The following is a 23,883-nucleotide window of genomic DNA, read 5'->3' as shown; positions in this document are numbered from 1 at the left end:
TTTAATCAAAAAAATAAAATAAAAAAGATGATGCTCAAGGGCATTTTGTAGAACCACGATTAGGCCTACCAATGTGCAGCCTTGGCTATAATTTTTCACTATACATTAGCTGTGTGCAATCAAACTTTATATTTTTTTTTTCTTTCCAGTTGGATAAATGATCATACTCTCTCATGTTAGTGTGCAATCAAATCTAGTGTGAATTAGAACTTAAAATACTTTCAATGTGGGCAGAGTCATCCCCTCTATCCAAACAAAAGAAAGACAAAGAAGAATGCTCTTTTATATACCAAAGGTAATCCGATACCTAGTTCTACGAGTAAACCTCAGAGATAACAGATAGAATTACGCAGAGTAATACTTATAGAACTTTTTGACATATAACCAGAAAAATGTACATACAATTAGAGGAATATTGGAATACTCCAGAGGTAAGAGTTCAGAAGCTAGGTTTTATCAACATCACTGTCCAAACTCCAATGTGAACCGGTATATGTCGCACAAATTACCCGATTGCCAAGAAATAAGTAAAATTATTGTACACAATACTCAAATTTTAACCGCTTAAATGGACATTTACACTTGCATCTGACTTGAATGGAATTCAGAACTATCTCGGCCAGCCTTAATTCTACTAACTAATCTGAGTACAAGGTTTGGTAAGTGGTGCAACACTACTTGCATGCTCATGTCGCCCATAAACTCGAGTAAGGCATGTCATAGATTCAGGACAATGTAACATGCTGAAGGCTCCAGCCAGATTGTTGCCTAGCCAATCTAGCTACTCCAGAAAAAGACAGGCTGGAGTTGTCCACGAGATGATCCAATTCTTCTGAGCTTCAGTTGTTTGTTTGGCAACCAACAAATTGCTGAGGAGATAACTGTTATTTCCTCCTCCCTACTGATGAGAAAAGCAAGTCCTTGCTTCTTCCCCTGTATTGTACAAAAGAATACAACAAGTCTTAGCATTGTTATGATGCTCTAGTCAGAAAATCGTCAACTGCGAGAGTTGTGTCTCCATGTGCAACAGCATCCTCTGGTTCTGGCATGAAAAGAGTGGAAGCAGATGCCTGTGACAGAATCAGCTCCAAATCAGTAAACAGAAAGAAACTCAACGAGAAATAGATAAAAATTCCAAAGTTCTCGTATTGTATATAGCAAGGAACCAAACAGAAATGGACAGAATTTCCAAGGTTCGAGTCTGATGTGTGTTTGTGTCTGGTTGTGATGATATGAGTAAATTGCTGCCCTTACACATGGATGCCTAGCAAAGCAATCTTAAGGTGAAACTTGAGGTTCAAAAGAACAAGTGCAGTTGGAAACCAATACAAAGAATGGGTTGCATATATTCTGAACCACCTGGCATGTCCATTAGGAAGAGCTAAATGCCTAGGCCTCTCCTCTTGTACAGTGACCCAACTTAGAATTGAGGAAACTAGAGGTAGTTCCAAACGCAGAAAATATTCAGGCATTTCTGCTCTTCGCAGTACAAATGTAGTATTGTAGTAGGACGGTCAAGCAATAGATAAATATATGCAGCCAGATGATAAAAAGGATGAGCAAAATTAGTGATGGTTGTGTGCTGCAGATTGTGGTTGTTAAGTTTTTAAAATTTTGCAAACTTCTACTGTTTTAAAAGGTGTTCGGGAGGCACCCAGGTGGGTTCCCCAAAGGCAGTTGGGCAGCTTCAGCAATTTTGGCAGTGTTAGTGTTATTTTGAATTTTTCATTTATTTGTTCAATCAACAGAATAAATGTTATTTTTATTTTTATTTTTTTGCAGGTATGTTTGCTAACTGTTATTCTGCTGAGAGCATGAGATCGATTACTATTTGTGAATTACTATTTATTTTCTGCAAGTATGTAATTAGTATTTGTGGATTAATAGTTGTGCTTACAATCTACTAGTTTATATTTGCTATTCTGCTAATTATTTTTTGTGGATTAGATGTTATTTTGTTAAAGAAATTATTATTAATTTTTAATAGTATATATTATATATCATATAAAATTATTTTTATTTTTTAAACACTAAAGATCGCCTATGCACTATGCAGCGTGGTCGTCTTTCAAAATATTGTACTTTTATTACAAACTACTTTCACCTAGTTAGATTGTGGCTATTAAGTTCTGCACTCAAAAGAAGAAAGAAAAAAAAAATTCCATCATACCTTGGCGTCCATCTGCATTCCATTATTGTCTGCAATAAGAACTGCACCATGTGCCCGCAACCATTCTTCACATTCTTCTAGTTTATCTGTGTCATTAAAGTCACCGTCTCCTCCAAGTACAGTTCTTGAGAATCCCAAAACCCATGCAATGTATCTAACAGGAACTGTTGGGCGGTATGATTTAGCCATGCATTTCACAGCCTCAAATCGCATCTTCTCTGCATAAAGATCTGCATGACAAGGAATTGCAAGTACATGAATGCTGCCACTAAAATTGATACCATAATGCAAAGCGCTTATTCTTTAGGTACCCATAAGGCAGGTATTCAGATTCGGAGCTGTCTTGTACAATCTGAAAAATAGAACATAATTTCCAGATGAAACAGCAGAGTGAACTGCAAGAGCATGCTTAACAGCTTCATCAGCTTTTGCTTCAACTGATAATCTGAAAAGGAAGCATTGACAAGTTGAAATATAGAAATGACAGAAAAGTATATGCAGCAATGAAATTGAGATGAAATATTCACTATGTATGCCATGCATTTCTTATAGCAAAATATTTATCGAAATGGTGATCTGGTGTTACCATCTCCTGAAGATAACAAACATGAGATTAGATGAGCTGATTTTACTTCATAGTAACAAAGAGAACATAGACTAACACTTACAACACACTACTCTGATCTGACGTGGAACTAGAAGAGTTTGCCCGATTATTTACTTTCAATAATTATGCATCAAAACATTGACCATTTCTCTTCTAACGACGCAACCTTGTCATGCAGACGAACATTAATTAACAGGTTGAATACTTATGGCCAGTCAACAACCAGCAGGCAATACTGTTAGCAATATGATTAGGACCCATTACCATTCCGAACATTCAGAAGTGATTTTTGGATTTGCATGTTTCTGTAGGTAGATCTAGTCAATATGAACCTACAGAAATACATTAAGATATGCCTTAGGAGGTGCTAAAGGAAAAGTTTTTCATCACAAAAGCCCAGATAATTTAAGAAATCACGCGTGATAGGAACTAATCATGGAACAGTATCATTTAATAAAATGCATTCCTATAGCACATTGTATCTCCAAAAAATTAAGCAACCACCACATTGTTGACCAAAATCATACATTTATAGGAAGAAACCAAGATCATCAAAAGATCATGCCTAATCAACCAATTATGTAAAACCAATATAAGAAGAAAGCTATAAAACAGTAAGCCGAAAAATGTCACATGCTGCATATACCTTGTCATAGATGACAATAAGTCTCTTTTATTATTGGAATGCAAGTTAATACAAAGCAAATTATAAGCAGAGAACTCCATGTGACACCCCTTGATTCCTTCACCATATAGTCTTTTCAATTGTGATTGACACTGCAAGTTGCACCAAAGATATTTCAGTATAAGATTCAGGTGATTGTATCTCTATGCAACAACTTTTCAACCAGTGTACTTTTGCCAGCAAGAAACTGATTAACTGAAAGAATTATTATACTCCTTAAATGCATCTATAAGATGAACAATGACCCTCAGGCCTCATCTATTCTACATATGAAAAGAACCAATAAAAATAAAATGAAATAAGAAAAAGCAATTAATACTCTTTTAGATGAATCTCTCAAAAGGATGGGTTCAAGCTTCATTAGACCCTTCGACTCAAAGATTATATTTTTGATATAACAAGACTATTCAATCTGTCAATGACTCACCAGCTCGGCAATTCTTCCGAACTTATCAAAGATTATATTATATCTTTGATATAATAAGACCCTGGAGTGTCACAAATAAGAGTTGAGGTAGATCTGTCCTGATAACTGTCAAGCATGCCTTACTCTATGTGCATGCTGCTTGCTTTTGTGCTGTTAATTGTCTATCTACCCAATCATGAATATTAGTGTTGCTGACAATTAGTCTGATTTTAGATGCCATGAATTTGGAGAAGATTGGTCCTATGATGATTACATATTTCACAACTCTATTAACAACTATTTAAATGGATAAAAATGTCTTTGATCATGATATATGACAATAGTTTACTAGAAAAAGTGGCTACCAAAAGGGTAATTTAACTTTAAAGGAGCCAATAGCTTTTACCATGAAATACAATAGAAAAATAGTCATCATAACCACATGAGAATATGTAGTCCCTTAGACAGCTGACTCAATTCATGAACAATCTATCAGCCTGCTATCTGCAGCCGGATTATGTAATGGCATATAAAGCTGCTTATTGGCACACTCATTTTGATAAGTTCGGAAGATTAGCTAGTTACGCGACTCACTAAATGTAGAACTGCCTCGTCAGCCTCTCGTATATATATATATATATTTATTTATTTATTTATTTATATAGTGTGTACAACTTCTCCAACTAACCCCAAGCATGCTGGATAATGAAGGATGAATATCTAGGTTAAAGTGTGTTAAATTCACAGTTAGTATTTTAATTTTACTTTTTAAGTCTTATTTCTGAACTTACTGTAGCATGTTGTAGCAGTGAACAATACCGATGATTATTTATTAAGGAGTCCAAAAGATTAATTGTTGGTTCCGTACAAACAATCTAGTATTTTCTTATAAAGGGGTCTATAAAGAGTCTGATTGGATTAATAGTTGGTTTTTTATGAATAATTTAGTGTTTTCTTATAAAAGCTCCCACCCCCTCCCTTTTTCTCTTTCTCACCCTAATCTGTGTCTCTCAAGTCTTATTCTCTCCATCTTCTACTTTGTCTTGTCTCTCTAATCTCTCTCTACTACTTTGTCCTGCATCAATTGAGGATTTTTTTTCTCATCGCCTTTCTCTTCTCTTCCCTTGATTCTCTCCTTTAGTATGAGCACTAAATCAATTTGCTATCAGTTTGGTATGAGCAACAAATCTTGAAATTCAGTGAATAGAAAAAGATTTCACAGGGATGTGATCCTCAAAGTAGAAAGGATCCCATTGGACACGTATGGCATTGATTATGTTTTTTTACTTTCCTTTGTAAACGGGCATCCTGTTCTATTTGTTCCCATATGTTCAAAAAATGTAAACAAAGAAAAGAAATATGTTTGGGAATAGTTTTTTGTTCTCATAAAGAGGAATGAAGATATATAGTGTTAAATTATGCTCGGTGATGGAAGGAGAAAAGGATGTAGAAAGTTCTTTTCACTATCAATAGCTTGCAAACAAACTGTCATAAGTTATAGTAAAAAAAATTGCAACTGACTAAATTTCCACATTTAGTTAACATAAACAATAAATATATAATCATGAATGATGCCAAGCATGCCTAAGTATGTTGTGGCTTTAATAATGCCAACACTTTGATTTGATGACAATGAAAACCATAATTGCTCAAAATTATGTAACAAGCAAACAAGAAAATTAAATTAAGCAAGAAAGAATACTGGCAAATACTTCCATTATTGTCTTAGTAGCTTACTACATAAACACAAGAGCCTGAAGAAATGAACATACCTGATTATACTCAGGTAAATCCCCTGCTTGCAGTGCTAATCGTGCATGAGTCTCATACACCTGAGACAAGGCATCAAATTTATACCAAGCTAGGAGAAGTAAACTTTAAAAAAACAAGCTGAGGACCAATGTGAATGATAATGTCTTGTGAAAAATAAACATAAATCTCCAGTATACTGTCCTGTAAAATCAAAATAACCTCAATCTACTGCAGACACAGTTACTAAATAAAATCAACAGCCATAATACGAGAAATGCTAATGCAATAATTTAACAGAACTTGAAAGAGGAACCTTGACAGTAAGCTCATTCTGAATCCTTTGTACAGTAAGATCTTGGCGAATAGACTTAAGTTGATCGCATTTATAAAGGTAATTCTTTTGAGAAGTCTGAACCATATGAAGAGCTTTCTCCAAGACATCTTCTGGTCTAACCTGAAAAAGAATGGCTTTAAATTAAGAAGAAGCAATGTTTGAAGGGCATTAGGAAACATACTAAAACATCACAGATCTAGCACCAACAAGAAGTATAGCTGTAATTGATATGCCCTACAACACAAGTAGAAATGGTAACTTACAGTGGTAGGATCAGGTGCAGATGTAAGACGCAGATAACGTTTCTCAATTTCCTGGCAGCTCCCTTTGACTGTGAGGGCATCCCAATCAATATCTTCCACAGCCCTGCTAACACCATCTTCATAACTTTTGGCAAGAAGCACAGCACTTGCTCTTCTTGAGGATATACTCCCAGTGACATCATTTTTTGGTCTGAAGTGTCTCGTTTGTGCCTGATCATCCTGCCCCTTTTCAAAACGCTTATATCGATGCTCACGGCGTCTCTTTTCCTCTGGCGAATTTGATAGAGAGGTTGTACTAGCATAATATTTTGTCAGGCCTTGCTCCTTATCACTATCACTTGAAGCATCGCCATTTCTGGTTACACTGGTAGGAGTAGGATCACCAATTTTTGGCTTCTTAGCTGGACCCTGACCAAATTTTAGTGGTGTCTGCTGTTGAGATGGAAGAAATTTCACGAAGTTCCTACTGTTGGTGGCCTGCAATATAGTCAAGAAAGAGAGCTGTGATTACTTCAGTACAAGATTCTGTCCTTACTGAGACCAATCAATTGTGTTCAAGTAGTAATCTAATAGCATGAGCAGAAACAAATAACTCCAATACTTTTTCTAAACAATGATGTATTATAAAAAGAAATTTCCCAATGTTACTGCAGATATAGCAAATGATCTAATCAGAGATTATGGATTACCGGTCTTTCAGTTGCTGGAAGACGACCCCAGCTAAGATCCCTTGCTGAATCATTAGTAACCAATTCAGGCTTCTCAACCAACTTTTCTTCTGCTACAGGCTCCCATCGACTTTTCAGACGCCTACTGGGGCTTCTCTTAAATTTGGGCAAGGTCACAGGAGCTGGGTTTGATAGAATGCTGGAGCAAAAAGGAAAAGAAATATATACTTTTAGGGGCATCAAACAATCTTATAAACGTACGAAGATCCTAAATCAATAGATTACATATTTGAGTTCGATAGTTCTTAGCTGATATACCCTATCTTTAGACCCCAGTGGTTAAGATGAGGGAGGGAAGGGGGGAGAGGAGGGGAGAGGGAGAGGAAGAGAGAAGGAGGCCAATAAGAATAGCATGGTTGTCAATCAAAAATCCTCTCATTCTAGATTTTTTTTTTCTGGACCGATATTTCACAGTGATAACAAGTGATCCAAATCTCAGCTTCTTATTGTAGTAAGCCACTTCACCATACTAGAAAATTCATGTTCACAAGTACACCCATGTCAGATATTGTTGAAGACTTTGGACATGGATCATCTCTTCAATTTTAGTCTTTCAAGATTACTTAAAAGAGTATGATTTGTCCAACAATGATGCATATGTTTCTTAAGGTAGATCCTATGATAAGAAAATCTGAAAAAGTTCAGAAAAGCAAGGTCAACACATTTCACGTGTCATAAATTGATCAAACTGACTCCCTGGGGATAATACAATGTTTGCATGGTTACAGATATAGATTGTTGAAAATAATATCATCCATTTAAAACTAAGCAGAAGAAAATACCCGACATCTGGTCATTCCTATTTATAGAAATTTGAGTAATCACAAGATCCATTCATATAGTTTAGTCTTTCAATATGTAATCTAAATAAAGTCTGAGTAGTTGAAGTAAAAAAATTAAATATACCTAATTTGCCACTTATTTAATGATGTAATGTTAATGACTAAAAAGAGATACTACTATTTCCTGTACTGTAATGCTGAAATATCTAATTATTTGTGATATAATTGCTTACTCCATGCATCCCTATATCTTGCACTCTTGCTTTCACAGGTTCACCCTTGCGGCATTGTCAAAGGATCTGCATGTTATTCTGACAGTTGCATCCATTTCCAAGCAACATTTTATGTGCTTCGGAAAGAGATGGCTCATGCTATGGTGAAGGTCATGAGACCAACAAATAAACAGTAGCAAGAAATAGTTCTGAGTTATATCTGCAGAGAATCTACCAAAATTAAGCAAATCTTTGTCCTTTTTTTGAAACTTTAAGTCCTAAATCACCTCATGTGTACATCCTATGTCAAGAATTTAATTACTATGCCGGGCAACCATATGAATTAGCTGTAAAGCATAAGCTAATGAAAAGCAAGCCATGTCCCCAAGATAATACAACAAGATTGATACATACTTCTGCTCATTTGCATCTAATGGAGTGTTTGGCAAGGGGAAAAGTGGTTCTATATCCCAATTCCTGGTAAAAAGTGTTCCATCAGCAGATGCTTTGTTGATCATCTGAAGAAAGACAAAAAAAAATTAAAAGATTTTTAGAATACATAGTAGGATGTTCTGATAAGTCAGCGAGTGAATAAGCAAATTCATAACGATCAAACTAAATATACAATCATAAGAACCTCAATACATAGACAGAAAGTGGCCTACTCTATGGACAAGATGATGACTCTTACAGTCCGGTTGCTGTATAAGTTTCTATGCTATAAGAAGATACACATTACACAGTGCTTGTCCATAAATTAGTAATATTTTCCACATTGCTAGGACCAACTATTTCCGGAAGATGTATCATCGACTATCCATTAGTCCCATCAAGGGTGACAGAAATTCTACATTACTTTCATATAACTTCTGAAATCGTTGTGAAATTCTGTTTGGATCTTTCTTTATGCACATAAACTCATAATTCAAAAAAAGAAGGCAATATTTGGTGGTGATCAAAAATGCTAATTATAATTTTAATCAAAATAATTTCAGTGCAGCTCCTAATATTCCTCATATTTTATCATTTCTAAGTTTGTATATGCAGTTGGATAGTATGTCCATATTAACATACAAATCTCAGTGAGACAGCAACAATCATCTCTTTGCACCACTAATACTTCCAAACTTCTCAAGACAATAACCAGGCAGAGCTTCATAACAGTTCAATAATCCCCAAAAGACATGTTACAACCTTAGAGAGTCAGAGAAATCACACAAGAACTAGTTATGGCAGTATGTTCTTACACATTTTCCAGTTGTGTTTCTGTTTTTTGCATGGCAAGAAATTAAAAATGAGAAGACTGCCACATCAAGAATTTAGAAGCTAAATTGCATCACATTATTTATTTCAATTCCATAGAGTTTTAAGCACTCATCCTCTTCCTTCAACACCTCATTATAACTCAAATACCGCCCTCACCAATTCACTAATTCACTGTCTCATGATTCCTTACTCAACATAGTTGATTAATGAATAATGATTATTGAGCTAATTAGTTTGCTAAATGCTAATTGGTAGATAAGAAAGCCGGCAGTGTTAGCATTATCGAACACTCTGACAATCACTGTAATTACTAATTAGAGTGATTATTTTTCTAATTAGTAATTAGAAAACTAATTGCTGTAATTAGTAATTTAAATGTAGATTTCTTTAAATTCTTTCACTGCCGGGCACTGACTATCACTGTTAGTTTTTTAATTGCTTAATTAGTAATTATTGTTAATTTGCTATGCTAGAGGAATCAATTGCTAATTAGTTTGTGAACTTGTTATAGTTGTAAATGGTGAATTGTGATTATATTATTTGATATTGTGACATAGTGCATCATTACAAATTTTATATATACTATATCAATATTAAAAATTATAAATATATTATATATAATTTTTTTATTTTTTTTAATATAAAAATATTAGACCACCTTATCACCCGCCTTGGCGCTAGTCAATGGGGTGACCACCCGCCATCCACGGCCGCCTTTCAAAACATTGCCCATACATACTAATATACCTATTAAGTCTAGCTTTCTAAGTTTCTTATCCCAATAACTAATGTGATGCATTCTGGATGAGATGAGCATGCCGAGAACAACTCCAATATAAGATTACTGAAGTTATTTGAACGAATCTCTGAAACCATTATATGATGTAGCTCAATAAGTAGAGCCCTTAAAAGAATATTTGACAAACATATATTCCCATACATTACCTGATCAGAAACATCCATCCTGCTCTTTTTTCTCATTTTCTTCTTGAATCTTCAACTTCCATAAACCTTAAATTCCAAATCATAGCAACATAGCCAGTGAAGAATCATGAATGCTATGTGCTTTCAAAATTAGTCAAGCTTAATACAAGAGAGCTAACTTCACATAGAATAGGGTGTGTCCAATGGTAGATTTTCAACTTACAAAAGTGCTATATGGTTGGCTGGCTAAGATTCAAATTATTTTTCAATATTCTCTTTTGTAGTTGAGACTTGAGACTTTAATCCTCCATCAAATCTAAGTCATATTTGTGACAACACCCTACAAAAAGTTGACTCTCAGTGCTTCTCTACCCACTAAAGAGCAAGAAGCACAGGTTAATGTGTACGATCATTCACTCAAAAATAAACAGTTATTCTTATAATCGATCTCACTCAATGTGATTGGAACTTAATTAACAACATAATGCCTTCAAGCATGACACTATGCCTTATTGGGAGAAATAAGAACGCTTATAGGTACAAAGATAAAAGGAAGACAAATAGAGCATTAGTGCAACCAAATCAGATATGTTAAGAATATCAAAGATAAAAGTTTCACCTCCTTCATTATACTTTGATTGACAGTTCTTTGTGCATCATTCTTGCAACGAACAAAAGTTCTCTCCACGTAAGCACGAAGCGAAACAGGCATGGTTCCCTAACGTAGAAAACAAATATATACTTTAGAAAATAACTATTACAAGATCCCAAGCTTTTCCCCTTATAACTTCTAGTATAAGTAGATTTGACAACTCAGCAAAAAATACTTGCATAACAGGTCCAATCAAGATATTCCAAATATCCAATATTCATGTGGGAGAACAAGATGGGAATAAGGAAGGAAACAGAGAAGGAGAGGAGGGGGTGCAGAGTTGAGATTTCAGCTTTGGAAAATCTAGTATGTGTATCTCACAGCTTAACAAGTGCCTAGCTCCATCATGAAAAATATCGTAAACATATGCATAATCAATTTCTTCCTAAACAAAGTTTGCATTTGAAAGGAAAAGTAAAAACTAGTCACCTTAATGATGGCATCATTATCTTCTGGAGCTGATGCTTTTGTATTATTCTTTGGTACTGAGACACTGATGTAGGCTGGTTTTGGAGTTGTATCAGCCACTAAATTTTCCTTGTCGCTTTTGACAATGCCGAAGGACAAACCTGAAGCAATTCTAGGATTTGTTGGAATCTGTATTTTGCTTACCCGCTGTGTATCAGACATTGTGGTTGTATGCAGCGGTTGCTGAACCTGAATGGATGAAGGAACATTTAAGATTGGAGCTCGAGGATATGTGAACCTCTGTTGATCTTCATGGTTATTTGCTGGCAATGGAGAAAGAATCGCAGGCTTTTGTGAGTATGAGGGAACTTGACTGGGAAGGTGGTTTTGGTACCATGGATCCCCGACTACCTGATTGACAGTTGGAGGATGAGCTGCAGTATGGCTTTTTTCCTGCAATAGATTAAACCATGATAATAAATTCCACTAGATTGACAACGAGGATCGAGAGTTTCCGAGTTCAATAAGTTAGGCAGCAAAGCGTGCATGCTTTAGATTCCACATGACAAATCTAATAATGCAAGAATAATCAGATGACCTAGTCATCTATCATGACATGCAATGCATGATTGTTTTGATGAGGCAATCACATGAAAAGGAGTGGTTAGAGATGATCAAGACATTCATTAAAGCAAATAAGAAACCTCCTCTAACTAACTCCCCATCAATTTTAAAGAACATCATGTACTTGTTCTGAAACTTAATAGGATACAACTGAATTTTTAAAACACTCAAAAGTAAAAGGGAGGAAGTCAGAACTGTTATTAACATGAGGTCCTCATAAATATGCAGACTAAAAGAATGATCCACGATCTGATGTACTTGTAAGAAAGCAATGCTCCTAATTAAGGAAGAGTACAGTTATTGGATATTTACTGCACTATAGATGAATTAAGCAAGGATCAGTTTTAATCCTCCTAAAAATAACCTTCATAATGTATGCCACAGCATACATTTACATTCAGAATTCTTGAGGTACTTGAGGACGAATCTGAGAATGCTGTTGATGTGTTAGGTTTATTACGGGACAGGGCCACAGGGGTTGTTGCTGTCAATGTAGCATATTTTAACATCTAGTAACTTACCATATATTACACTTTTACCCCTGCCTAGAAAATCCTATACATCAATAGAATTTTCAGCTACATTATCAGGCATCTGTAGCATTATTCTTTACGACAAGGCTCTGAAGCCAGACCATCAGACCATTAATTGACAGAAATACAGCACTGGTAACGGAAACCAAGTTCCTTAAGCACTAATCAATAGTAATTTAGTATCACCGATTCTCCAACTTCAACACTGAAATTTAACTAATACAGCAATCACCGTAAAATGAGACTTGTAATGGTTTCCAATTCCAGCAAAATTCTATGAATGAGTAAAGGAATTGTAAACAAACTAAACTACCTAAAGATTCCATCAAAACAACATAGAAAGTAGTTGCTACTTGGTAACTGACAGAACCACATAGCATGAGACCTTCACACTGAAGTATGTGGTACAGTCATCCTAAGAAAGGCAATACCTGCAAAGAAGACAGTGCAGAGGTTCCAGCATCTTTTCTCCATGATGTAGTGCCAGGTGGTGGTGGTTGGCTGCTCATATAAGAGTAGCCACAACTAACACCTACAGCTGGACAAGCAGCAGCAGAAGTCACAGAAGTAGACTGGTGCTCTGTCCCTGGAGTACAACCAGAAGAAGGTACAGACTGATTGTAGTAGCTAGGCCACTGATTGTATTGCTGTTGATAATATGAAGGATTTGCAGAAATGGTAGTAGAAGACTGGATGGAAGTTGTATCTGATGATGGGTAGCCTAAGTGAGGATGAGAGGGATTAGCTGAGTAACTTCTGTCGTTCCACGAGTTGTTCTGATAATAATAGCTGCTGTTTTCGTAACCTGTTGTGGTCTGAACCGTCTGATGATCACCAGCATTGTAGTAAGTGCCTAAATAACTTGTAGGGCCAACATAAGACCCTGAATTCTGAAATGAGCTAAGAGGCTGATAAGCTGCACCTGGATTTTGATTTGCTCCTACTTGCTGAGAGGAAGAATCATTGGAAGGCTGTTGGTAGTTATAATAATAATTTTGGTATTCCGCATTGCTATAGCCATAGGGAACAGTAGAACTCGAGTAGGGGATATAAGAAGAATAGTCTTGTGTGGCAGTTGTTGCCTGACTCGACGAGTTAAGTTGTTGAGATGCAGAATTTGCCCCACTTTGAGTACTTCCTGAAACAGATATATCCTTTTGTGGATCATAATAGTATCCAGAAGTTGACGAATATCCATTCTCAGTCGGGTTTGCTTCCCTCAAATTCCACGAGACTGTCACTGGCCCAGCAGAGGAGGACCAGGAGTGATGCCCAGAAGAAAAAGATGGATATAAAGATGCATGCCCTTGACCGACATCACCAACCTGACAGTTCAGATAAAAATAATAAGGGAACATCTGTTAGGTGTACTATCACTGTCCTGATACAAAACCAGGGCACATAATGCTCTAGCATTCAAATATTGATAATGTGAAGTTCAAAAGTAAAAAAAAATGGCACTAATGAAACATGGTCGAGGAGCTCAAGAAAATTGAAAATAAGATACACTCACATACTAATAGAAGGTAAAGCAAATATAATATGAATTCTAATATATCTAAAAGCACAAAGCTGATAACAAAAAAGCAGATGGCAAAACACAAATTAAAACAAAAAAAAATATACAGATTTAGAAATTTCAATTAATTGCACAAAATGAGTACCAAGTTATTCCAAGAGAGTAGCAAATAGAATATGTATCATAAAATAAAAGAAACGTGAATAAGTAAAAGAATTGAAGTCCAAAGGAAACAATGTAAAGGATTACTTCAACATATCTTCTCTCTTTTGTAATGGTAGAGAACATCTTAAAGGCTAGTAACAGATTGGTTACTGGTGTAGGTCGAGGGAAGACTAATTGCAAGTTCAAAGAGAAGGGGTAGTTCTAAGAAATATGTATGCAAGAGAAATGTTTAATTGAGGTAGTGTGTGGGTTGGGTTGTGAGGGAATGACAATCTATATTCTATATTATATATATATATATATATAAAGAGAGAGAGAGAGAGAGAGAGAGAGAGAGAGAGAGAGAGAGATTTAACTATTTAACGAGGAAAGTAAGATTTGATAGGAAGATTAACTATAAGACAGAGAGAGTTAAAAGGAAGATGAGAATATCCAATGACAAATTGATTGCAAAAGCACATATGATATGGCTGTTAGAGCAGAAAAGGCGTAGAAGAAGAATAATGAAACAGCAACATCACAATGAAGACCAAGAATAGAAAGTGAGAACCTAGAGAAGTAGCCAAGGCAAAAGAGGAAGAATCCACAGAAGAGAATCAGGATACGAAAGATGCAACATAAGTATGTTCATTTACACCCTACTATGAAAAGATGATGCTAAATGCCTTATCCAATATAATAGCACTTTCTTTATCAGCTATTAGAAATCATCTTGAGAGTCCCTCAGTATAGGCATATCATCTTGCGAAATGTGAATGAGGGGAGGTTAGCTGCAAAGTTCAATGCACATATAGTAAGCCATGAATACTGAATGTTGAATACTAAGTGCACGATGTAGATCCAATTTGACCAACAAAATTGTGCATGATCAGAAATTAGAAGTTGCTTTGAGCGTTCTATTACAATGTATGGAAGATTCATCCCGCATATAACAGCGACCATCTAAACATGTCGATCTCCCTATTCAGAGGTCTATTCTTGCGAAAAATATGGTATTTCACATTTATCTAAAGTTTCTATGTTGAATTCAATTTCTACACTGCTAAGAACCACATTTTCAAACTAATAAATGCATCTATGACAAAGATCCATAATTAGTCGAAAAGGTCAAGATATAATCATGATACCCATCAACATGAAGATTACTTCTATGAAAAGCAATAATCTCCATTATCTCATGACCTAATTGTAAGATGAACAGATTAAATAACCCATGCCAATCAGATAGGGATTCAAGTTCACATACTAGATACAGCTCTCTAATTAGTTATCGGCTTATTAAGTTTGATTACTTGATCCAGTCAAGCTATGGATCAGTCAAATCCAATCGTAGCCACCCCTAGTATAGACCTAATGATAGATGTCAACACCTGAGAGGCTACAAAATATCAATTTCACTAATCATGCTAGCCCTTAATCTATAACTCTCATAACATCCTCCTAACATATAACTCCAAAATAAATAATTACCGGTCTCTTTTTGGTTTCACGTTCAAAGAATCAAACCCTCTAATAAATGTTGCATTAGGTAACTTAGGACTCGTTTGGTTTAAGACTAAGCCCCGAACTTAATAGTCGATATTATTTCTTAGTCTTGATTTTTTAAAGAGTGAACTTGATTAAATATAAAAAAGATAAAAAATATATCTAGTTACTAAACCAAGTTAGAGGTTCTTGAACCAATTCAGGGAGGGTCCCTGAACTCAAAGCAAACAAGACCTTAAAGATTTTCATAAAAACAAAAATTCTTGCATATTACATGGTTGAAATTAGGCCATCCCTTGTTTTACACCTTCGAGTGATGAAGCACATAGATCCTAATATAGCAGGCCGGAAGAAATGATAATTTAGCCAATTCAAATAATGATAGCATTAATTTGTGTCGTTGTTGCTATTAAATTTAATCTCTAGAACCACTACCAAGACATGCCAAATCAACATTTACCAAACCTTCCATTTACGCGTGCTACAGTCTCACATTAACAGAACCCAACAAAGTCTCTCGAAATACATCAGCAAAACCACCGCAGATATTCAATGCGTAAAGATAGCCGTGAATGCACTAGAGGTTAGATAAAAACTATTCCACTACACCAGGTAACAAATGCGACAAAAGAATATTGATTAACTAGACAAACTGTTAATGGATAGTAGATTCAGCTACTGGGTGCAATTAAAGCTTACCAGTAATTATATTTCATTTATGTAAATAGATGACATGAATCACCAGTACATGGAACATCAAATTCTAGATTTATAGCCAATATAACGATAATGGAAACTTCTACCAATTTTGTAATGACACCACTATTCAGATCAAAGGGCAAAACAGGCAGAGAACAAAACAAGGAGATATGTCAGGTCCACAATCTATGCATATCCCAAACCTATCTTCTTCAGATTGATAAGGTCTTAACTTTCTTCCAAATTAAGCAAACCATGTCAGCTTTGTTGCCCACCAAAATTTTGTTCACATTGTCAGACGCATGCTGTTCGATGTTTCGGATCCAGTTTCTTATGTCTATCAAGAACAAAAATACAATAATAATGGAAAAGAAACAGATCTTGACTGCATAGCATGGAAGCAAAGATAGTATGAAGCACATACTGTTAAAAGATGACTCATCCGTGACATCATAAACAAGCAAAATCCCCATGGCTCCTCGATAGTAAGCTGCATTGAAAGTTTAAGAAGCTATTCCACTGAAGTTTAACAAAACAGTCTATTTTAAGGTCTGTCATTGAAGATGAAAGTAAGCAACAAGCGTACCAGTTGTGATAGTCCGAAAACGTTCCTGACCAGCAGTGTCCCATATCTGTAATTTAATCCGCTTGCCGTCCAGTTCAATTGTTCTAATCTTGAAGTCAATGCTGTGTAAATAGTAAAGATCAAATTTGTAAGATCGCCTATAATTAGAAATTCAACATAATAACATTCAACAGAAAACATAAGAAAAAGTCAAAACAGAACAAAAGTTTACTGCTTTTACAAATTTATATAGCATAACCCACCCAATTGTGGTAATGAAGCTGGTTGTGAAAGAGCCATCCGAGAATCGCAAGAGGAGGCAACTCTTACCAACACCTACAGGAGCAGGATTCTATGTCAAGGTGATTAACTGCACGTAGTACAAGGATAAAGCATACACAGCATCTCAACTATTAGACACCCTAAGTATTTCCCAGACAATGGCATCCACATATCCAACAAGAGAGGAAAATATAAGAAAAGATTAATGCTACAATTTCTCAATAACTTTCGAGTATGTGATTCATAAATAGTATGCCCTTTCCATTCCAAACAAACTCTCACTATGTGACTTTTCCTATAATTGGATATCACTCAATGACATAACTGCTTTTACATCAGTGCGTAAGCAGAAGTGTGAACACTTCAAGCATACACTATGTGAAGAATCCATAAGCACTTTGTATGAAAGAAAATTGAGATATTGGGGAAACATCATTCAAAAGATATGAGACAATCCAAAACACATTTGGTCATGATACATTTTCAGTAATTTCCAAGGGATTAAGATCATTGATTAAAGGAGCAACGCACCAGCATCGTGAGATGAAAGCTAAAAGAAAGAAGTGTTATTTTGCTCCTCCACAGTAGATGAAAATTCTCTGCCCATTTAGTTTCGGTTCAATAAGTCAATGAGCACCTGACTCAAAGTATAAGAGTATTATAAAGCATTTTTCCTTCATGAGCAATAAATTTTCCAACTAAGTCCCTACTTCAATATTTCTTACTATGGCACTATTAGGATTTTCTAAGCTTCTTTGTCCAAATATTTTGGATATATTTCTATTATGCATTTGATGGCCATCAAGACTGAAAATGAATAATGGTAAACAGAAAAAACCATACTACCCGGACAGCATAAAGCTAAACTTCCAATAAGAATTTTCTCCAGATATTGTCAAGCTACATAATCTAAAAACCTATGTTCTTAATCAAATCCATGGAGATTTTCCTTCATAAATTCAGTATTGTTCTATTTAAAGAAAACTGTGACAAGTACATTAGAGCATAAAAATATACCTTTTTATCCAATGGTTATGGCATCAACACTGTAACGTAAAACGAGAAGTTACATGTAACAATCACTGCGAGTCCAAATCTGAAGACGGAATTGGATTCTGATTTACAAATAGAAAATTAAGATTACCGTGGGTCTCTAAAGTTAATATGTTAACTCGACATCAAATGGTTAGATGGTCAAATGCTTTTGCAATTGAAATAGATCACTGTATTGAAAAGCAGCCAAGGCGGGGTGGCACACCTGCCGCCTGCTAACAGGATTGGCGGTGGTTCTTTAGTGTAATTGATGTTGTTACAACAGATGACAGCCATGATGTTGCAGCGAGACTCTCATCAACCTTGGCGGCGGCAGAATGTCTTGTTGGTGGTCAGACCACCTAGGTGAACTTGGCGGGCCGCCAAGTCGCATAACAGGCCGAGGATTGCCAATTGCCTCATCTCCTCCTCTTCTTTTTCTTTTCTCTCTCTAACATCGAAACCACTCACTTTTTTTTTTGTCTTTCTTTCTCTGTGCTTTAACAATGGGAAAGAGAGCGTGTTAGGAAAAATAGAGAGGCCACGTGGAAAGAGGGTGGTGGGAAAGAGTTGGGAAAGGGAGAGCCATGTGGGAAAAAGAGCTCGGTTCATATTAACATTGGAAATCACTAAAGACACCAACTATTAATGCAATTTCAAACCACCAACTAATGCATTTAATTTCATATCATGATAATTTATTATTAAGATGTTAATAAAATATGTATATATATTTGTGAATTATAAATTTATAATACATTATTTTTATGGTTGTGAATTGCACTATTAAAATTTTCTAAATACTATATATATATATTATCATATACAATTATTTTTAATTTTTTCTATATTAAATTGCTAGACCGCCTAGACATCCACCTTAGCGCTCACCTTCCGCCTAGACGTTAGGCGGTGAGGTGACTGCCTGCAATCCGCAGCTGCCTTTTAATACACTAAAATAGATTTAGGATGGAGAATGAATCTATCGGGATGGATCATGAAAATGAGAAGCTGAAGAGGCGTGGTGTGACGGCCTAAATTTATGGTAAGATGGTGGAGATGATAATGGTGGAAGTCGAAGTAATCAGTAGGAAAGGGATAGAGAAAAAGTGAGACCATTCCTTAGGGTCAAAGGGGTGCAGTCAGATGAAGAGAAAGGCAGCAATAAATATCCTAAATGGTGGCTACGGTTCCAAAGCTTAGAGATAGCCGAACAAGGAGGAAGGAGACGATCTTGCAAATTAACTTCAGTAATCTAAGATGAAAATCCTGATGCACACCACATCTATTTATAGGTGGCTCCCTAACTTGACTAGACTTGGCAATAAGATTGAGCAGGCTTGAACCTTATTGCTTAACATAAGCAAAAACACTTAAGTAAAACTCCTAAACTAGAGTTCCTCGCCCTCAGGCGTTCAACGCCAATTTATTTTTTTCGCTCTCGGGAAAATGCGTTTGAACGTCAAAAGGGTTGTTCGAACACCAACTTATTCTGCTGCTCTCGAGTAGGGCTGTCAAAAAAGCATGTGGGCTCATGAGGCTCGCTGATATTTTGAGCTTGAATATATTATCAAGCCGAGCCGACCAAGCATTGGCTCGCTCAAGCTCGGCTCGATTAGGCTCGTATGCTATATTATATATATAGATATATAATAGGCTTAGAACCGTTGGATCTTAGATCCAACGGATAGTATGAAGTGTATATAACTAAAAACCCTAAACCTCACTAATATCCCTCCCTAAACTCTCTCAGCTAAAACCGATCTTCTTCACCACCAAAACCCATCTCCACCTTGACTATGAAGCTCATCTCCATCGAAACCCATCTTCACCTTCACTATGGAGCTCATCTCCATCGAAACCCGTCTCCAAGCTCCGATTGGCCATCTCCAAGCTCCTAGCTCCCATCTCCGAGCTCCAAGCTCCGATCGGCCATCTCCAATCTCCAACCTCCAAGCTCCACTATTTACTCTAATTTTTGCTCATAGATTTCTGCGCACCTAAGCACATTCAGGTATCCATAAAGATTTCTGGTATTAGTTTAGACTTTAGAGTGAGGAGAAAAGTTTACATCTGAATTTATAGCAACAGTTAAGTTGATTCTTCTTATTGATCTAGCACTTCGATGTGAATTTTCAAGCCTGAACTATTTCGATGTGCTGTCATTTTGTCTATAAGATTATAATGTAGCTTCTTTTGAACATATTAACAAATATTTGTACCATTTCTTAATTACCTAGATAACTTCTTAAGGAAAGTGAGTTTTATTAACTTCGCTGCCATTTTTTTTGTCCTCATTAACATTGCAATCCCACGAGCTGTTGAGCCGAGCTCGAGCCTCATCAAGCTAAAGACGAGCCGAGATGAGCTACACTTTTTCAACTCGAATTGAGCTCGAGCTGAGCTTTTCCACCTCTCGAGTCGAATCGAGCTAGGCCCAGCTCGCTCAAGCTCGGCTCGTTTACACCCATACTCTCGAATATTTGCGTTTGAACACCCAATCCCGAAATTGAGTCTTTCGACTGCTGGAACTTTATCCTTCTAATTAACTCCTATCTAACCATTACATTACAGCTCTAAGATTTGAGTTTCAAATGCCTCTCCTATTCGATTAATCCCATAACTGATTTTTGTGTGTTGTGACATGGATAGTAAAATGACCCTGACCACAGGTCAAGTGACTCACCTATTTGGAACACAAAAGAGTAAGAGAGATATGAATGGTCCACGCCCACTTCTTTCTATCAAAAACAAAATCAGAAAGAACACCCACCTACTAGTGCAGCTACCACTTCAAATTCTTAAATGCATAGATGTAGATCTACATAATCATTGCAGAAGATAACCAAAATCTATAGCAAGAAACTAGAGATGTCAAATACTAGAAGGTATCCTAAAATAAATGGATCTGAACAAACAAATCAACATTCATCAAATTCTGCGAGGAAGAGTAGTCTATATATATTCAGCATAGATTGAATCTTGCTAGAAAGAAGACTCCTTAATGGGAAATTGAAACAAAAAATTTGCTCAAATCATATAAACGCATGAAAGAACTTAAAAGGAAGTAAGGAATTCAATTGCTCATTGTTTGGACAGGTTGAAATAACCAGATAGGCAGATATAGAGAAAAAATAGGCAAAAAGCAGGCCTACACTGTAACTTCTTATTACAATCAATCTCTCCCTATCAAGAAAGTAAGGAATCCAGTATTGATTAAGAAGACAAAGGGCAGAATCAAAAGAAAATATGTTTTCGGAATGCAGTACAGAACCAAAACATATTGGATTAGAGCCATTCAGAAATAATTATTTATGTACCAGATTGACATAAAATAAAGTAACTGGATCAACTAACGATGATATTGTGATATCACAAAAAGAAAGCAGTTTAGGAGGGATTAGATTCATTAAAAGTAATATTATTGAAAATTTAGGTTTCTAATGAACAATGTTGGAAGCCTTTCAGTTGTAAAGATAAATGGTGTCTACCAGCTAAACCTGTTTACAATCACCAAAATTACCCTCGTCACAATTTGCAATTACTTGATACAAATATAATCATGATACAACAAACAGCACTCAAACCACTGATGTCCGACAAATCAATATATGATCACATTCCCATTGTTTCTTTGTTTTTCTAATTTCTGAATGAGTGAATATATAACAGGTCATACAACACAAGAGCTTGCATCAAGAAACCCGCTAGACCTAATAATTTGAACTCAGCTATAAGGTTTATCTTCTCCATTCAGCTCTGTTCAGCACAAACTCAGATAACATTTGCCATCAATAATATAAGAAAGAGAAACTAAAGATAGAATGGATTAGAATTTAGAAACGATACAGATGAATGTTAAGAAAGCTAGTGCACCAAGAGAGGAAAGAAAGGATCATGAGATTCAAGTATTTCCAAAGTTTACAAAGAGGAATGACTACTATTGCAGTAATCCCCAGGAAAGTTGTGTTGTCACAAAGAATTTGGTCCCAAATAAAATGAAAAAAACAATTAAGGACATAATAAATGTTGCTAAATGTTTAGAAAAATTCATGCCTCTACAAATTTAAAGGAATATTACTGCTATGAAACCTACATAGAACAAAGAAACTTACACAGTCACTCTGTAAACAATAAGGACAAGGATACAATAACTGAATTTAGCTTCTTCTTTTTCAGGGCAAGCATCAAATTAAGCACTTACAAATTATCATAGCGTCAGTATCATCAGCGGTTATCATACTTACTTCTTACTATCCAAAGGCCATTCGCTTTAAGACCACAAAAAATCTAGATCCCACAAAAACCAACACGAACCCAATCAAATCCCAATGAAACGAAAAAGCCCTTTTCCCAACTACTTAACAGCAAATCCAAATGAAACAAAACCGCCCTTTTCCTCAACTATTTAACAGGAAATATCTTCAACGATCTCCAAATAAAAGCTACTACAACCGCAGTCGCATAAACCATCAAAACAAGGACAAACCGATAGTCATTTCAACCAAAATACAAGATCTCGATCATAATAGAAGAATCAATATCACAAATCTATCAGCTTGAAATATAAACTACCAAAACCCTTACCGCTATCGCCGATCAAGAGAAGCTTTATGAGATAATCGTAGTCCGCCCGAGCCCTAGCTGGTGGAGCAGCCATAATGAAGAAGACGCCAAACAATTACAACTCTGATCCCTAATATCTAGCCCAAACAAAGACACGGGGATCCAAACGAGCGATTAAGAGAGAGAGAGAGAGAGAGAGAGAGAAATCAAAAAGGGAAACGGAGACTAAACGAGAAAGGATCAAATCTACTACCGGATCGAGATGCGAAGTGGATCCAACGAAGCTGGTGGGAGAAAGATTGGCCTCTCTCCTCTCTCTCCTCTCTCTCTCTCTGTAGGCCTTGGATTCGGCCGTTGAGGGATTTGAAGGGAGAGAAATAAAAGAGGGGTCTTGACGAACTATCTCTCTTTTAACAATTCAAACACACACATGCCTTGATCGATTCTTCTGTCCAAAGTAATGTTTCTTTTTAAACCCTACTTTTTCGCTATTTACAATTTACGTCCTATAAATACTTGCATTTAGAACCCTTCCTCCTGGACTTTATCAACACGAGTATTCAAATCGAAGCAAGCCGAAATTATCAACACGAGTTTTGAGTAGTATATATAATTAACCGAGTCAGATTACTTGATTGCAATAGTGAGAAGTTATTAGAAGAGATCTAACCCTTTATTTTAATAGGTTTTGCTATAATCAAGTGAAAAATATGGAATTATTACATGTTTTACCATTAATTTTATTTATTTAGGGAAGTTGAGTAGCATTTAATTCTCTTTGTTAATTGGGAAGATAAAAAGTCAAAGCCATATCTATGATTGTTTCGAGACGTGTAAGCAATGGTGAAAGGGAGTGTTGGACACGTCTACAAAACTACAAAGAAGATTAGAGAGAGGAAGGGGAGATTCACACTTCCAATCCATTCCAGGTTTTATGGAATTAGGATAACAATAAATAACCAGAAGGAAAAATTAGAGACAAGTAGCCAGCAATTGAAGCTGACATTATAACAACCTGTTCCTACTTCCCACCACCCACACCCTCGGAAGAGATCAGACTACTCGAAAGTAAACAACCAGCAATCTCCTGGCAATTTAGATCCTAAAATGAATCAATAACATTCCTTTTCCCAAATAATCATCCACCCACATATAGACAAGAAAGAACTTGAGCCAGATCTAGATATCTTCTAAACGAGAGCATTTTTTTCTCCAGCATGCATA

At 36.0% G+C, this 23,883-nt stretch overlaps 1 protein-coding gene across 3 annotated transcripts; it reads right to left on the bottom strand.

Annotated features, from left to right (window-relative positions):
* Positions 1-355: 355 nt before the first annotated feature.
* Positions 356-22,796, bottom strand: LOC140769551 (SAC3 family protein A-like). Of its 3 annotated transcripts, none has more exons than XM_073110280.1 (16): positions 22,681-22,796; positions 17,043-17,131; positions 16,801-16,901; positions 16,639-16,725; positions 12,778-13,671; positions 11,211-11,642; positions 10,749-10,847; positions 8,354-8,457; positions 6,907-7,084; positions 6,218-6,694; positions 5,934-6,074; positions 5,641-5,700; positions 3,424-3,554; positions 2,482-2,615; positions 2,171-2,400; positions 356-1,070 (listed from the first exon to the last, which is right to left on the bottom strand). In XM_073110280.1, exons 2-16 carry the CDS (start codon positions 17,077-17,079, stop codon positions 972-974), a joined length of 3,204 nt encoding a protein of 1,067 aa, XP_072966381.1. In that variant the 5' UTR covers positions 17,080-17,131; positions 22,681-22,796; the 3' UTR covers positions 356-971. The 3 variants fall into 3 exon arrangements, with proteins under 3 accessions (XP_072966381.1, XP_072966380.1, XP_072966382.1); XM_073110279.1 differs by having other exon boundaries at positions 17,043-17,115; positions 22,681-22,789; XM_073110281.1 differs by having other exon boundaries at positions 16,639-16,704; positions 17,043-17,115; positions 22,681-22,789.
* Positions 22,797-23,883: the final 1,087 nt, after the last annotated feature.

Source organism: Typha angustifolia, chromosome 11 (assembly GCF_048772165.1).
Source record: "Typha angustifolia cultivar Huaian chromosome 11, ASM4877216v1, whole genome shotgun sequence".
Classification (NCBI taxonomy): Eukaryota; Viridiplantae; Streptophyta; class Magnoliopsida; order Poales; family Typhaceae; genus Typha; species Typha angustifolia.
Note: the sequence above shows the minus strand (reverse complement) of the source record. Positions and strands in the feature narration are given on the sequence as shown.